This window comes from Callorhinchus milii, unplaced genomic scaffold (assembly GCF_018977255.1).
Source record: "Callorhinchus milii isolate IMCB2004 unplaced genomic scaffold, IMCB_Cmil_1.0 Scaffold5, whole genome shotgun sequence".
In the NCBI taxonomy this organism is placed as follows: Eukaryota; Metazoa; Chordata; class Chondrichthyes; order Chimaeriformes; family Callorhinchidae; genus Callorhinchus; species Callorhinchus milii.
This window is the reverse complement of record NW_024704746.1, coordinates 10,629,851-10,647,253: the sequence shown is the minus strand read 5'-3', so window position 1 is coordinate 10,647,253 and position 17,403 is coordinate 10,629,851. Positions and strand designations below refer to the sequence as shown.

The 17,403-nt window shown below is 37.2% G+C and overlaps 1 protein-coding gene across 1 annotated transcript in view; it reads left to right on the top strand.

The window, feature by feature from the left end:
• Positions 1 to 16,031, top strand: part of dnm3a (dynamin 3a) — a 64,903-nt gene extending 48,872 nt beyond the window's left edge. Inside the window, exons 19-21 of the mRNA XM_042335067.1 lie at positions 4,492 to 4,718; positions 6,127 to 6,360; positions 15,936 to 16,031. Of these exons, the coding sequence (XP_042191001.1) occupies positions 4,492 to 4,718; positions 6,127 to 6,360; positions 15,936 to 15,975 (501 nt within the window). The 3' untranslated portion in view covers positions 15,976 to 16,031. The remainder of the gene's footprint in view (positions 1 to 4,491; positions 4,719 to 6,126; positions 6,361 to 15,935) is intronic.
• Positions 16,032 to 17,403: the final 1,372 nt, after the last annotated feature.

Here is a 17,403-nt window from a genome sequence, read left to right as displayed (position 1 = left end):
TGCAAATTTTGCATCCTAAAGCATTGCTCTCGTACTAAACACCCCTCCTCCCCTCAAACTTTGTGAGTTTTGATTATTTTCCTAAAAAAAAATTTCCTCTCTGAATTATCACATGTGAAATGCTGCTTTTTGTCCTGTTGTATATAGTCCGAGGCCACTACCCATTTACTACTAATAATAATAATCCTTGCATTTGATATAGTACCTTATCACCTGAAAATCTGGATCACATCGCAGAGGTTTCTATAAAACATAGTGACTATATATTTGTATGCTAGTGCAGCTGCCAATTTGCTCACAGCAATGTACCACAAACAGCCATGAAATGAAGGACCATTTTTTTCAATCTAGTTGATTGTTTAATTTTGACTTTTAAAACCTATGCTAAAGGACAAAGCAGGTAGCTGTGGTTTCCTTAAACATGTTTTAAGGTGCATTCGCCATTTAAATTGGAGAATGCCTGACTGGACACACCTCCCTTCCTTCTGCTTTCACCAAATTTATTTATCAGTTGAGTGTTGAAATGTCTGAATGTTACCAGTGGGAAATTAATTTGAAACTCCCTTTACAATAAGGGTTGGAAAAATGCTGCAATGTAGTCTGGTTATTTTCTGCCAACTGTTGGCATGACAGAAAATTCCTTCTTATATTTTTGTCCGGTGAGCTTAGTGACTACTCCACAAACAACATTGTAAGACTTTCCTTCCCTCCTGAGACAGTTATTCAATTCAAATAAAGGTTGAAGAAGTAAATTGATTTGCGTCGAGCCAGAAAGTAATGGACTACGTTTTGATTCAGAGAGACTTCTTATTCAGACTAGCTTAGGGTGTGTTTAGAATTGACTATAATTTGCTTCTACAACAGTTTTGATGCACTGAGATTGATTGTAGAGAAAGACCTGAAATCACAAAGGAAGGAGTGGTATGTAAAACTACATAAGAACAAGGAATGGCATGTATCTGATGATATGTCTCATCTCTTTGCAGTGAGATGGAGGGAGAAGTAAAGAACATTCAGTAAAGTTACATCAGCATTGATCTGGGTATCAAGAGGATGAAATGCATGTTAACCAGAAACAGCAAATTTGCATTTTTCTTACTGTAAACTCGGATTCTGGAAAGACTTTAGATAGCCACTTTTCAGTTATGGAACTATATTTAGTGGCGTATGTGTGGATCAGACCTATCTGAGAACATAGGTAAATACAGGACTTTTACAAGTTTTGAAACTCCAAAACCTATTGAATTTGTGGGATTGTCTCAGGTGATTTTCCATTCATAGCATTCAAACTCTCAAGAAAAAAAATCTAAATGCTCAGATAAAACTAAGTGTTGTGCATTTGAGAACGAAATAAAAATTTAGCAACTTTTTCGGTTTTGCTTGACATTTTATGCAAATTTTTATGTAGTTAATTCAACCTTAATAAACATTGCGTGTGTGTGTAATGTCTGTATGGAAACGTATTCACAGTTTGGTTGCAGGTTCCCTTCTACTTTTTCATTTTAATGCAGATGTAAATCTGAATTCTGTGTGTCCTCTATAAATGTCACTGGAGTGAACATGACAGTCAGCTTAAATACATATTGCATGAGAATCACAAGGGACTATGTCCCTTTATGATGTTTTGTTGTCTCACGACCTGAGTTTACATCACAAGTTCAGTATTAAAGCTTGTAAGTTAACATCAGTAAACAGAAAATAGTTGCCTGTTGATTTCCAAGTTTTAGATGACTCATTCAAGTCTTGTTGTCACGCTATCGACACCTTATTCACACAGTAATTCAATTTAAAAATAACATTGGCTTATTTCCCACTGACTTGTTCTTGGTTTGATTACCCACTTCAATAATTAATAGCCTTGAAAAAGCCATTGAAATTCTTGGAACACTTCTGTAACGGTGTAGACGGTAAAACTACTGCCTGAAGTGAAATGCAGATCCAGAGAGCTGTTAGGTTCATTTCCCAGGGTGCGCTAGGTTGATTAATCTCGGGTAGGGTAGCAGTAAGTTTACTAACGTTGATCTCAGCACCCCTGAGCTGGGGAAGGAAATACAGGCAGGGTTCCCATCTAACTGCTGCCAATGACCTGTGGAAAATCAGGTGAGGGATGGATCGAACCTTTGACTACCCAAGTGGCATTTGCCAGTCATTAACCTGTTTCACAATCCTCTCCAGGGTCCTTTCAACAATTAGACTCTGCTGTGGATTTTGGAATACACAAAGTCCTGCAGGCCTTTTTATGCAGTTCAGTATTAAACATTTGAAGAAAATGTTCCACATTTGCTGGCTTCCAAGAGCATTTTAATTCAAAATTGCTTTCTTTTTCATACTATCGCTTCCCTAGAAAACTTTCTGCTTTATTTGAGTTAACACAGTCACAAAGGAAATGTTAGGTATGAGGGAAAGCATGTAAGTGGTTGAATAAAACTATTATTTAATTGCAGCCTGCTGCAGTCTTTGAAATTGAGACCGCCCTCTCTTCTCCCCTGCCCCCACCACTCATCTCTGTTTTTAATATGCTTCCTCTTTGCTTTATTCACTAAGGTTACTTAATTTACAGATGCTTCCATCCTCTTTCTGTTATTTAATTTGAATAATTTGCTGTTATGGTCATTTTTATTTGCTTTTATGCTTAAATATTAAAAAATAAGGCACACAACTCAGAAATTAGTGAAAATGGGAAGGAAGGCAGCACAACCAAAGGGAATCTTTTATTTTTACATTTAAGCTTGTATGATGTTTCCAAGCCGCATGAACCACTGGTAAGATTCTGGCATTGTTAGTTTTGTCTGAAACTGGCCTGTCCTATTTCCAGGATTTTTGCATTACATTGTTGGCAAAGATGTTCTGTGAATATCCTGTTGTATCCTGCTAGTCATTCAAAATTTATAAGATAAAATTGAAAACAAAGATGAAGGTATTGCATCACTGAATTGTTAGGGTTAGGGTTTGCAGGTAAACAAAGGCGCGTGGAGTAAGGAAGCTTGCAAGGTTTCGCCCCGCCTGGGAATCGAACCCAGGGTCATTTCGCTTGCAAGGCGAGCACGCTTAGTGTAGGATTACATCAGGAAAGATAATGGTTGGAGAAAAACAATATAGGCAGAAAATAAAGGCAAACGGTTGGTGAGAGTAATTACTGGAGATCTGAGGAGAAAGAGTTGCAGGTTTGACAAGGGAGGAGAAAGGCCTTTCAGAGTTGGTGATGTGACTACAGCATTTCTACAATGCTTCATGCTTTTGGAAGTTATGGAAGTAAAGCTGCCTCTGCATTCTGAGTAGTTTTACTGTTACATTGGGGTTTGTGTCAGTATCACAGTGCATGAACTGCAAACATAAACTGTCCAGATTAAGAAGCCTGGGATTTCCTGAAACTGAAAACTGTCTGAGGCCTGGTTTAAGTTCCCAGAGTGATAATGAGAAGATACTGATATCTGAGCAGTACTCCTGCTGATTCATCCATTATTTACACATATACATACATAGAGTGTTTCCCTTGATGGAGAGTATAACAAATTGAGACTGAAGCGAAAATAACGTTAATGGAGGCTGAAAGTGGAGTCTGATTATCAAACTGCTTGATTTTCATAACATTTTCAGGTTTTTGCTCGCTCTCTTCATTTCAGGCCTGAACTTCAGTTTCCTTGTGGGCTGCACAAACTAATGCACAAGTGTATGCTCCTGAGTTATGAAATCATACAGTTGAGCGGTCTTTGCTGGCTATAAGCTAGACTCTGAGTAGCTGACTGCATGCCCCAGCATTACCAGAGAGGTTGGATGCAGATGGAAGACTGCTATCTCACCACCACTGGGAAGCTAAACCAGGGTTAAGATGATTCAGTTTGTTTACTTCACAAAATTGTGGTTATGTTGCTACTCCATTTGGTAGAGAATCGCAGCCGTTAACCTACAATGCTGCATTCAACTTGAATAGTTTTTTCAATAGTTGGAATCCAAATTTGCCATTAATCTCCAACAAAGGCCGGGAAAAGTTAACGTGATTAACCATAAAAGAGGACAAGGCAGTCTGGACACTGGCCTTCCCTGGAGCTGCCTTTAATTTTCACTATATATATCCTAACAGGAATTGAGCTTGTAAGGCAGATACATTGGTTATTTTTATACCCAGTAGCTTGGCAGAAAACTGGTAAACTTTGCTTTTATAGAGCAGCTGTATTAAAATGGGCAGCTGAACCTTTGATTGAAATGTCTCGCCTCTAAATGGAATCCCGTTATTCCACACTATTGAGAGCTACCAGCTTCTCTCGCTGACAGATTTTATCTTAAAGTATTAATGAAAGAGTAAACCTATAAACACAGATGACGAGAAATTTTATGCCCAACAATCTGTTGACTTTATTAAGTTTGCTCTTTCCACTAAACATAACTAACAAAATGTAGATATGTGGTGCAATGTTACAAACATTGAGTAATTTGATTGTGAATTAGACAGGTGTAATATATGACTGTAACTGCTCTCATGATGCTCCACAGGCTAAATATTTCATCAATGCAGAGCTTTTGGCCAGTTTGTATTCCTCAGAGGAACAAAACACCTTAATGGAGGAGTCACCTGAGCAGACCCAACGGCGTGATGAAACTCTCCGCATGTACCATGCCATTAAAGAAGCACTAAATATTATTGGGGATATCAATACCAATACAGTTACCGTCCCTCTGCCACCTCCAGTGGATGACTCTTGGCTGCAGTCTGGATGCAGGTACTACTACTGGAATGATTACTTTTGTGATAACTATACATCCGTTTATCTCCAACTAAAACTTCCTTTTGGGAACTCTGTTCACCTGTTCACATATATCATTGTAGGGGAACTCAGATTTGTAGAAGATTTTTTTTACACTTAAGAGGCAATGCAGAGGATAGGAATGAATAGATCCCCATGGTAAGAAGGATGAATATAAAACAATGACTGGATAAACTGCAGTTCTTTAGCTTAAACGAGGAATGCTTTTGAGGGGATCCTCTAGTCTAGAGGTATATATGATTTGTAATGGGACAGAGAAAGTAAACTCAGAAAATACTTGAAAGATACACCACATCAATATGACTACACAGCAGAGGTTCAGGGTTGTGAAAACTATGTTAAGTCCGATACTAGAAAATACTTCTTCACACAGAAGTTAATTAAGAAAGGGAATGTGTTACCAGAAAGCGTGGTTGAGACTAGGTCGCTGAACTCATTTAAGAAAAAGCATGAAGTAGACATACAGGTCAGAATTCTGGAAGGATGAAATCGAATGAGCTGAAGAGTGTTTTTCATCCAAGCTTCTCATGATATTGTGAATGTAAAAACACAATTCAATGTACCTTGGAAAAAATAGTTGCTCTAAAAACATTCAAATTGTTGTGAGTAGGGTCTGTGCTCCCTCAACAAATGTGCCTTAACCTCAATCAGAAAGAATTGTACATTTGTTGTTCAAGACATGGGTATGAAACAAGGAAAAATGTCATTTGGCACATCAAACCCATTCTCCATTCTTTCCACACACCATTTACAATTCATTCCTTCATGGATCTTGGCTATTGCATTTAATCTCCTGAGGAAAGGATCAGCAGAATCTTCCTATTCTTCCAAAAGGTAAATCATACAAAGCTCCAGAAAATCTATCTAACTTTATATCCTACGTTATTCACTGTTGGCTAGTTGCCTTTCTTGGCAATGTAGCAGAACCAGAATCTTTATTTTCCCCACAACATTTGGATCATCTGTTCTTAGCCTAAAAATTTGCATTCTTGTTCTTAACCACAGATTCATCCAACTCTTTTTTTAAACAAAGGTTTTAATTGACACATCACCAATCGTCTTGTCTGGATATAATAATAATAATAATCCCTGCATTTGATATCGTGCTTTTCACGTCTTCTAGACGTCTCATATGACTGTTCCAAGTGTTCATGTATGTATTTCTCTGTGAATGTATCTTCTGGCTCGTGTAGATGCTCATTTTAAGATCATTGCAATATAAATGCAAGACATAAAAATGCTGCCATTCATTTATTTTGCTTACCAAAAAGAGAACTAATAGCATTTAATGCGGTTGTGCCTTGATGAGAGAATAACAATTCTAAAGCAAAGCACAATTAAATAGATTGTAATTTATTTGCAGATCTCCACCTCCTAGTCCTACATGTCAGCGCTGGCACCCAGGGTCTGCTTACCCACCAAGCAGACCATTTGCTGGGCGAAGCCATGCCCCAGCAGGTTCTTCAGCAGGAGCTCCTCCCATCCCATCCCGCCCTGGCCCTCTCCCTCCTTTCTCCAGTACTATCAGTACTGATCCATCTGGAGCTCCCCCACACATCCCTTCAAGGCCAGCACGTGCTGCTCCCAGCATCCCAAGGTAAGCTGTTAACTTGATCTGCAGACACTTTTTTTTACGGCTGTGAACTCTTTCTGAATCTGAAAGTAGTTTTGCAGTGCTTCACTTATCCACAATATTAGCATGACACAGTTTCAGATAACATCAATTTATCTTGTATCTGTGCAGTAGGATAGTTCAGTGGAATAATTTTGTAAATATGTTAACTTTTGAGACAGGTGATAGGTTTGTGTTGTTGGGTTCTCTAGTGCTTGAAATTATGGTTTATAATCAATGGTAGTTTCAGGAGATTTTGGCTGAATGTAAAAGAAAAAACAACTTTTATACTTTTACTATGAACTGGATGGCAAGGAAGGGTCAAAGTCCACTCTGCGTTCTCAAAAGAAATCAGTGTAGAAGTAAAGAGCCAATTTACATTCATTGTGCAGAAATTTCACTGAAAAGTTGGTTAAATTATTTAAGGTGGACAAATAAATAATACTAATAACAACAAATTACATTGATTTAGTGCCTTTAACTTCAGAAGGACATGCCAAGGCCCTGGACAGTTAACAACAACAACAACAAGATTCCATTTATAGAGCGCCTTTCACATCGGGAGGACGTCCCAAGGCGCGGGACAGTTGGGTCAGGACCCGAGCAGGGGGGAAATGGTCAGGGTGAGAGGAGGGAAGGGAGGGAGCGAGGAGGGGGTAGAGAGTCGAGAGGGGAGCTGAAGGCACGGTCAAAGAGAAAGGTCTTGAGACCAGCCTTGAAGGAGGAAAGGGAGGAGGCGGCGAAGGCACTGGGGGATGGAGTTCCAGAGCCTCGGGGATGAGAGGCTGAAGGCCCGGCCACCGATGATAGGGTGGTTGGGGCGGGGGATGTGGAGCAGACCGGAGCCAGAGGAACGGAGGGTACGGGCAGGTAGGTAGGGGGATAGTAGGTCGGAGAGGTAGGAGGGAGCAAGGCCGTGAATGGCCTTGTAGGTGAGGATTAAGACCCAGACTGGAGGTTGGAATCACATTAGATGTCATATAGTGCCTTATCACGTTGTTGAGACATCGCAAAGTGCTTCATAGGATTTACTGTATAGTGTAATGACTGTTTAGGTAAACTATATGGTTATTTGTTTGTGGAGGGGTGCAAGTATATGTTCATATGGGATTAATCCTAACACTGATCACTAAAAATAGTGATCTTTTTGATACATCTTTACACTGAAATTTTCCATTAAATGGATCAATGAAATAATTGCTGGGCATCATAGACCTCATGACTTGTTTCCACTCTTTGTTGGGATCCAGAAAGACAAGGTGCTGTTTAGACATTTTCCCACAGGACAGAAGGGAAAATTGGCAGATGATTCAGCTCAAAACCCAAATTACTTTTGTGTATCTCAGCACCCAGCCTGAATGGTTTGGGCAGAGACCTGTGACCATGTTCCTTATCATTCAACGGAAGATAAGTAACAGAAGGGAAAATGTATTAATAATGGGAGAGGAAATAGGTGAAATAATTTGCAGGAATAAATCAAATTGTTTCAGCTAAATAATTCATACCAATAAAGATATTTGCTACTTTAACACTATTATTGAAGGGCAACTCCACCCTATTATTTTGAGTAACATGAGACATTTTATGTTGAAATAAACAGTTGAGAAATGTAATTCCTACTCATTCATTGTGTTGAATGGCAGGCTGATGCATTTTTAAAGAATATCTTCTTGGGAATAGAATGGCTAAGTGCTTGGGGAACCCAAACGCAAAAATGGTACTGAAAGACTTAGATGTCTATTGGGACAAGCAAAAGTTGTAAGAGAAAAATGGGGTGAGATGGGACATTAGGTGAATAGCTTTGGAAGCAGACTCAGCGCTGTCTTTGCTGCAAGAGATGGATTGCCTGAGGGACGACAACTGCAAAAGGAAAATAAGCAGAAGGGAAAGGTAGTATTATACCCTTAGGGTACATACCATTTTAAAGAAATAATTCATAATTGGGTGTCATAGTCTCACTGTTTCTTTAATAATTTCATTCAAGTATTGCACTTTTTGGTGCAGTGTTGTATGAACAAAAAATTCTAGTTTTCCTTTGGTTGAAAGGAGCACAGCTCTTCACATAAAAGGCATAGCAGTCACCTTAACCTTTAAATAGCATAAATGAATCACCAGATGTCCATGCTACCAGTGGCTTTTTGTTTTAAAAGAAAATGGATCTAATGGCTTTGGCTCTTAATTTTATTCTGTAAAATATAAATCAACTCGCACACCCTTATTAGTTAGAGATAGAATTAATGCTATTGTTAGCTGAAACTTATTTATTTGCTCATTTTAATCAGACAATTAAATATTAGTGAATAATGTGCTATATTTTTTGTGTGTGATACTGACATGTATGGTATTTGAATCCCACTGTGTGTGTGTGTGTGTGTACCTATGTATGCATATATACATAATGCATGTTGATTTTCATGAATTGGTTTCAATTAGGCAGTAGTTCCTATAAATTATATGGCGACTGGGAAGCTGCAATCCCCCTACCTTCAAATTTCTCACTAGTGACTTCATGGATCCTTGGGTTCAGTTTCTATATGTTAACTCTTTTTGTCACCATAAAGAGAAACCATTCCATGTTACTTTGTTTCTCTCTTTTGCTCAGAATGGTTTAAGTGTCTTAAGTGTGGTTTAAGGCTAGGTGGATTGCAGCTACCTAAGTTCTTAGTCCAGAAGTTATTCATTCAATTCTTCCCTTCACCAGAAATGTAGATTCTCTGCAGAGATGCAGATTATTTGATGGTTCATAGGATAGTGTCCTGTTCTTCCTCTTTTCCTCATCCTGCTACATTCAGAAATTGTCTATGATATCCCTTTATGCTTGGATCTAGAGCCAGTTAATGAAAAATGGAATTGGATTGTTTTCAGAATACATCTTGGATTCCCGTTGTAACTGTTTCAAAAAAGAACTGCCCTCCCAATACTCTTAGGATTTGCCTGTTCAAGCAATCACAAGTTAAATACAAGATGATTCCACACTGATTTCATTTCTTCAAGGTGACGTTGCTTTTTTAACTCCCCTCTCAATGTAGATTTGTTCCTATGAGACCTTTTTTGAGCCTTCAGTCTTCAACATACTGGATTAACCTTTAAATATGTATTCCCTCAAGCTAGCATTCCAGTTACATGTACTTGAAAGTTCAAGGCCTTCAGTGCAGACACGTAGTTATTTAAACCAGGTCCTATTCCATAATTTTGTAGCCTTAGGCTATTTCACCATTCTTAATCAGTGGCTGGTGCCTAATCTGTGCCTAGAGAGTAAACTCCAGACTATAGAGATTGCGAGTTCGCAAATGTTATGCATCCAACATGCATGAGCTTAAGTGGTGAAGAAAATTACTTTTGCTTGGGAAGAAAGGCTTTCTGCAGCGCATTATAGCTGGTGTTTTATTTCTGCACAGCTCTAAAAATCAACAAATTCCAGCCTTGGTCAAATGCTGTTCAACTATATGCGCTGCAGCTTTTACTGAAAAACTGATATTTATAGTGTGTTGATTCGTGTTTGGTGCACATTTTTACTGAACACTACACAGTGGGCTTTGGATCCATTGGCTGTTGTTTCAGTTACATGGTTTTTCTATATCTTTCTGGAGCATTTTCAGTAACCTTTCCCGATATTTCTAAAGGAATTTCACATTTTGGTTGATCACAATTTCACATTAGTTATTTACTGCTCAGAAAGAGTCTAACATTTAAGAAGTGATGCAGTCAAGCAGCTGTTTGTACAAAGAATTTGTGCTTTGTTTTTGAAGAACATGTAAGAGAGGAACTCTTTACAAAATAAATATTTTTGAAATTGTTTAGTAAATTTGTGAGGACTAGAAGCTGGATATTTTAATTTTGCATACAGCCAGTGACCATTTGTATTGGTACATTCAGTTGTTTGTGTTAGGCTCAAAGATTTCAGATGCCCAAAGCAAACAGAGAAAAGTTACTGCTATAGTTTGGAAACATCAGCATTTGCATGACTCATACTCTTGCGACTCCTGCTTTATGTGGGTGTATCCCTCCCAGCTATGTTCAGTGTAAAAAGTCTGTGTATATTAGTGGTTTTAATTGAGGTTGTGTACACATTTAGAGATTTTACTCATGCCAAATTTTGTTTTAGATTTCTTCCCTGCCACAAAAAACCCCAAAGGGAAACAAACACATTCAACCTTATTCAGCAGCACCTTTGGATATAAATCTAGCACCCAACGTTAAACATTCATGTTTCTGTCTTCTTGATTAACTGTATTTCATAAGCACTGTAATTTTACTGACTTTACACAGAAAATACAGTTATAAATTTAAACAGGGCTTGCACATTCCTGTGGAACAGTTAGCAATGCTTTCCATACTTGTGTCATATGACTATCCATATGTTTTTGATAGACATTCCAGTCTGGACTGTCTTTAGTGGTTTATCCATCCCTTTAGTGATTGGTGTCTAACTTCGATTTTATCTAATGTCAGTAAGTTTATGTAATCAACAAAACACTGGCACCAAAGCTCGTCATGCACGCATGCAGAAAAAAAATCACTTTCAGCGAGGATCAGAACATTCTGCGCTGATACTGCATCAAGGAAATTAATGGTAAACTTTGGGGAATAGTTTTCTTAAAATTGTACTCGTACATCTTTATGAACGTAATCTGTGCTGTTACAAGATAGTTGCCCTCGAGGAGATGGACTTGCGGGAATTTGATCGGTCAGTTGCTGTAACATGCTGGTCATAAGAGCCTTGTCACTGTGTTCTTTCTCCTCCGTGCCCACTCACATAGTCATCTATCCATTGTCCCAACAATGGAACATGCTTGAGCTCTGTATAAACTTAAAAAGTTATTTCCAAATGCAGGAACTACTTTTAAAGATTTTTCTGTATTATCTTACTGCAAAGCAATCGTTTGGCATTTAATAAAGTTAATATTCCAAGTTCAGCACTGTATTACTGAAAAAGTATCTGTCTCCCATTTAATAACATTAATCATTATATCTATAATGGACAACCTGCAAGAATAATTAGTCTGGTGTCTGAGAAAATCTACCGTTATTTAGTAGAAAAATACCAGTGACTAATGTTACACATCTGACAGCCTAATAGCTAAGAAAAACAAAATATATTGAGTTAGTCTCTAGTGGCTCAGCATGTTGCTGTATGAATATGCTACACCACAGCGCTGTAGGAAATGGATTCTCACCCACCGTTCCCTACATGTCGAGTTTTAATTTCACCCAGGTCATCGGTGGGTGCTAACCGTACATTTCTTTAGAAGGAAAGAGACAAAATAAATGGATAAATTATCCCCCAATCTCATTTGCATGACTTCAAGCAGCTTGATTGAAGGTCATTACGGAGGCCTTGAGTAGGTCATGCACGTATTCTCTCTGATGTGAGACTTAAAAACTGAACACTTTACATGATTAATTCTCGTATCTATTATGTTAAAGGCTATTCAATGAAGATTAAATGATAAAAATAGTAAAGGAAACTATTGTGCCGTTAGCTTGCCTCAGCTGGAACAGCACAAGGGTCACTGCAATCACCTTGGTGCTTGGGTTAGGGAGGGAAGGAATCAGCCCAAGTTCATGCTCCAGATTATTGTCTAATGACCACTGGCAGGAAAGTGTGCAAGTGTGGGCTTCAGGTGAAAACAGAATTAGGTTAGGCTGTGAGGTTCCTCATGGATAGTGACACTTGTCAATGTACGATTGACCACTTGAGAGGAATGATGTGGATAGACAGTTGAAGCATACCGTAGTAGAAGGAAAAAAGGGAGTAAAATACCTTCAGAAGGTAAGGGGGAAAATTAGCAAAAGAATAAAGGAAATGATTACTTGCGGGAGAAAATATTTAATTTAAAATGGATATTGAGACCTGACAGTCTGCTTGCATTTGTAAACAATTATTCTATTTAAATGCACTATATTTTTAAATATCCATATAATGAAGAGCTCCCTCTTGAGGCATTTCATAATTATTTTCATCAGTCAAAATGTCAATTGCACAATTAGATTGTGCTGAACAATCTCATATCTACTTCTATTGTGCAGACAGTCTCCAGAATGTTACACATTGCAGGCTCCTTTTTTACATTCCCGTTGGTACAAAATGCTGCATTTTAAATTGAGCCTCTGTAAGTAATCTGAGTCTTATTTTCTTGCTGTAAGGAATGTCCACCAGATTCTTCAATAAAGCCAACTGTAGAAGGACTCACAAGCAGAATAGCTCTGGTTTTGTTTTTTTGGAAGGGGAGCGCAGTAGGTTTCAAAATTATGAAGTGGCAACAAAAAGAATTGTGCAAAGTTTATTTTTAAAAAAAATGTCAGCCACGTATCTGCAATAATGCGTCACTAGATCTGGCATTAAAGAGAACAAGGAACAAAACCTTAGTGTGTTGAAGTTATGCCAGCAGCAGAACATCTGCAGTTACTTTCCAGGGACATGGAATCATTACAGAAACTGACAGGATGATTGTAGTTATTTTGTGTCAAAAATAAAACTTTCTGTTTCTGAAGTGACTGAAGCTTCCAAATCTGGTTTCTGGAGAGACATTTTTAATGGATAAGGCATTTTTTGTGCCTTTGAAAAGACATTACTCAATTGTGTAAAGTGGGCTGACTTTGCATGGCATTTTGATTTTGCACGATCGAAAAGAGTAAAGCATAAAGCAGCCTACTTGCTAAGCCTGGATTAGAAAAATGTATGTATGTTGTGCTTTTGCGGGAGGCCCCTCACATTCCATTCAATCTTGTCGGCGTAGGGAACCTCTACATTTAACAGTCTTTCTATTCTTGTCTTGTTCCAGCCGAAGACCTCCCCCTTCACCCACTCGACCCACCATAATTCGACTGCCAGAGTTGCCCTGACTAAACTAATGAGGCAAAAAGCTGTGGCATGCAAATCAACTAACTCTGTTTTCTGTCCTTTTAACAAATGTTTGTTGTTGTGCAAGCAACAGAAGTCAAACACTGCAAACAGCATGCATGAGCAAATAGCCAGTTTTAAAATTAATGACCCTACTCAGACTCGATGTGCATAAGTTAATGTACTCAGTTAAGTTAATTTGTCAGCGCTACTCAAATATTAGTTTGGTGCATTTAAACTGCATGTCCAGAGAACAATATTTATCTGTGCAATAAACCAAAGAGTTATCCATTGATGTACGTCGCTACTTTGAGGTATTTAGGTGTCTCTAATTTACTTGTTGTGCACCTCATTTTATTGCCACTAATTGCCTGTATTTGTGAAGAAAATAAGAATTACAATATCATGTTTTCAAGCTTGATAAGCACTTTCCATATTGAAATAAAGAAATTTGAGCTTTAGTCAACTAATTTCCAATGCTTTGTGTTTTTTTCCACCCATTAAAACTATTGTTCTGTATTTTTATTTCTGCCCTAAATCTTAACAGCTCATCTTTGTGTAGTTGGAATTGCACACTTTGAGAGATTTGCAGCCTCCAACATCTTTCAAATTCTAACCAACAAAAGCGTCATTTATTTTCGAAGCAGAACCAATTTTATTTTACAACACTCAATGGCTAGATAGATAAAAATGGCTATTTGTTTGTTTCTGGTGAGATTTCATTCCAAACCCAAAGCAAGAGAAAGCAAATAGCCGAATCAGTGTGTGCTGTTCAGTTACATACATATTTCCTTCCAATTTTAAATATTAGTTAATTTCAGTTTGGGCAATTTTTGTGTCAGAATTATGCTATTCTCTGTATAATTTAAGAAACCTATTATGTTTCAATTACTGCCTGTGAATTATCTAATCAGTATCTCTGTATAATAGCTACCAGCACATGTGTAAATGTACTACTATAATACCCGAAACATTTATAAACTAGTCCCTCGACTGATTCTTGATGTTCATAGTGAAACTGCTGAAATCATCTTGTTAGACTGAGACAAATATATAAGTTGCTGAGATCAAATTGATTATATTTTTGTTTTATTTTTATTAATCTTGACTAGATATAAGTTAGTAAGTGATAACCAAGACTGAAACCTTCAAGAAAACAGCCAAGTCCAAATATCAGTCAAACAAATAAAAGAAAAAAAAGATTTTGTATTCTGTCCTTTTTTAGGATTAAAATGAAGCAATATATTACCAAACCTAGGGGATCGTAATTTGTTTCTGAAAGTACATTGCTGAATATGCTGGACGATACTCATAATAGAAAAATAACTTGATGATATCTTTTTCTCTTAAAATATGCCTTTGAATTTCCTGCCCATATGTTTTGATCGCATGTCGTTATTAGAACGGCTACCTATTGAGCTTCCTCCACCCCGCTCTCTCCGAATGAATTGATTTATACTTTGGTTTTCATTTCTCAAAATTTTTCAAGTAAGCTGTACAAAATAGAAATCTTTTCAATACTTATGAGAGACTCACTTTTTAAAAATAAGAACATTTGTGACAATTGAATTTGACTTGGTGAAAATAAATATGTATTTGTGAGTATATCGGAATAGATAATGGTAGTAACTTATGAGACTGGAACCTGTCTTAAGAACTTCAGACAATATCACACTGTATTGAATCTCAGATTACGCTATGTAATTGGGGTCTTGGAATCACACAGTCTAAGCTGCCACTCCAATGCAGTGCTGGGGGATGTTGCATTGTTGGAAGTGCCGTCCTTTGGTTAAGACATTAACTGAGGTCTCGTCTGTCTATTCAGGTGGACGTTAAAGATCCCATGGCACTATTTGAAAAGAGAAGGGAGTTTTTCATGGTGTCCTGGCCAACAGATCCCCCAAATAAAAATGGTCACTCTCTCCAAGGTTGTTTGTGGGACATTGGGCATGACTGGTTGATATTACAGAGTGGTATTTTGCAGTTAAGTTTACTGTACAGTACATACACCATTTAATAATGATAATTGATCATGGGTTTATTACTGTTAAGGCTGTACATTTAAAAACAGTATTTATCAATGTCGCAGTGCTGTTTTGTTCAGTCCTAACATATCGCCTAATATGATTTTTAGTTCTCCCTGAATTGTAACTCAGTTAAAATTCATAGCACACAAACTCAGTCTTTTGGAGGACTTCAAAGCTGCAAAATTCCTCACCTCCTATAGTGTTCCCTTTTCCTACAAACAACAGGCTTTTTAAAACCCAAACTTGACATCGACACTTAATTCACCACTTGATTTACTTTACCCATACACAGTCATCTTTTATCGTGTACAAATCAAATGTATTTATTGTATTCTAATGTCACTGCATATCTGGAAAGCAGTAGCAGGTAAGATATTTTATAATACAAATTATATTTTTGTAGCTACTTCTTTGTGTGTGGTAATTACATTTTCAAAAACGTTAAACAATGGAGTGTAATTTGTTTTATGAGCCCTGCTTTCCTTTCCTTTCCATTGGATTGGTGATGAGCAGTGTCCTTGCCTTACCTTGCATCTGCAAAATTCACTGCATCGCATAGAGCATCCTATCTTCGTTTACAAGGTGGGCCATTAGACATGCTAATATGTGACTGGTTACATGTACCGAGTCTTTTGCTTTATGCTTATTTCTTTTCAAACTCATTTCCCCTTTCCTTTTTTTCTGTTTAGACGTCCTGCTCCAGCTGTTCCTGGAAGATTTACTTCGTAAAGCGACTAATTTTCTAATATTGCTTTAAAATATTTGTATTTTTTAATTTTTTTTTGTCATGCAGTTGCACTATTTTACATGTATATAAAAGTTTAATTCAATGTTGATAATAAACCAAACTGTTCTGAATAATGACCTGCATTGATTTGGATATTTGTTGCATTCCACATGTCAACAGTTGCAGGGTGATCATAGTACAAGAATATGGCAATTCATTTATAAACCAAATTCTTTATAGAAGCATTAATGCACAGAATAATGGAATATCATATAATCAGCATTCACAAAAAAACTACAAAAAAGTAGTCCCAGTAGACTTTTATATTCGAATATTAGTAAATAATATATCAAAGTATTTTATTTCCCCTTGATAGCAAAATCATATCCTGTAATCTACATGTTACAATTTTTTTTATGCTACCAAAATATAAATTTATGTAAGAATAACATTTTTATTTTGACAATAGTAGGTTTGAATTGTAATACAGTAAACTCATGATAATTCTACCCTGGCTTAACTTGTCACTACCACTGAAGTCATCATGCTGTCACAATGCCAGCTACATTTATTTATGCATTTATACATATGCCTAACTTGCCTCTCCATATAACTCGTCACTGAGTTATCAGGAGTTTGCTATATTGAAATTTCAGTTTACTGCCAAACAGAATAGAACCACACACCTAAGGACTCAAATGTAAGTTCTCCTTTGAACCATGATTATTTGGGGGACATTTTTGTGAAGAGGGACACAGTGATTTAGCCTTTAATTCTTCCAGTATACATTTCCTTTGGAAAGCTGTTTTATCAGAATGGCTAATAATGGCTGAATTTAAAATCTCAACCTGTGTCCTCTATAGGAAATGTATAAATAAATGCCAGTGCATTGTTGTGGAGATTTGTAAGAAGATACCATAAAGAGAGCAAATGGCAAGTATCTCTGTTTCTCTGGTTTCATACAATTAAGGGATACATTTAAGTGATTATATAATGTGACACATAAACTTTGGCTATAGGATAGTGAAGGACTTATTTTGGGTTGGCAAATGTAATACAATTGGATGTGGATTTAGAATAAGAAAGGGAAAGTTCACAAGTACGCCTCTTGAGGGAAGTAATATTGATATTTATAGAACAGAGACCTTACTCGAGTCCAGAGATTGAAGGATCCAACAGACTCATTTGAGATAAAACATGATATTGGGTGTGGTGGTAAATCAATGGCACAATAAAGGGATGTTCTTTGCCAAGATCATTAAGATTAGATTTCAAGGAGAAAAGAATGATCTAAAATGGCCAATTTCTTCTTTAAAAAAACACAAGCAACTTGAACCATCCATTTACAACAGTGGTGAAAAGGGTAATTGACAAACGTATTAAGAGGCAGAACGCAGAATCCATAGATGTTGCCTGACCTGCTGAGTGTT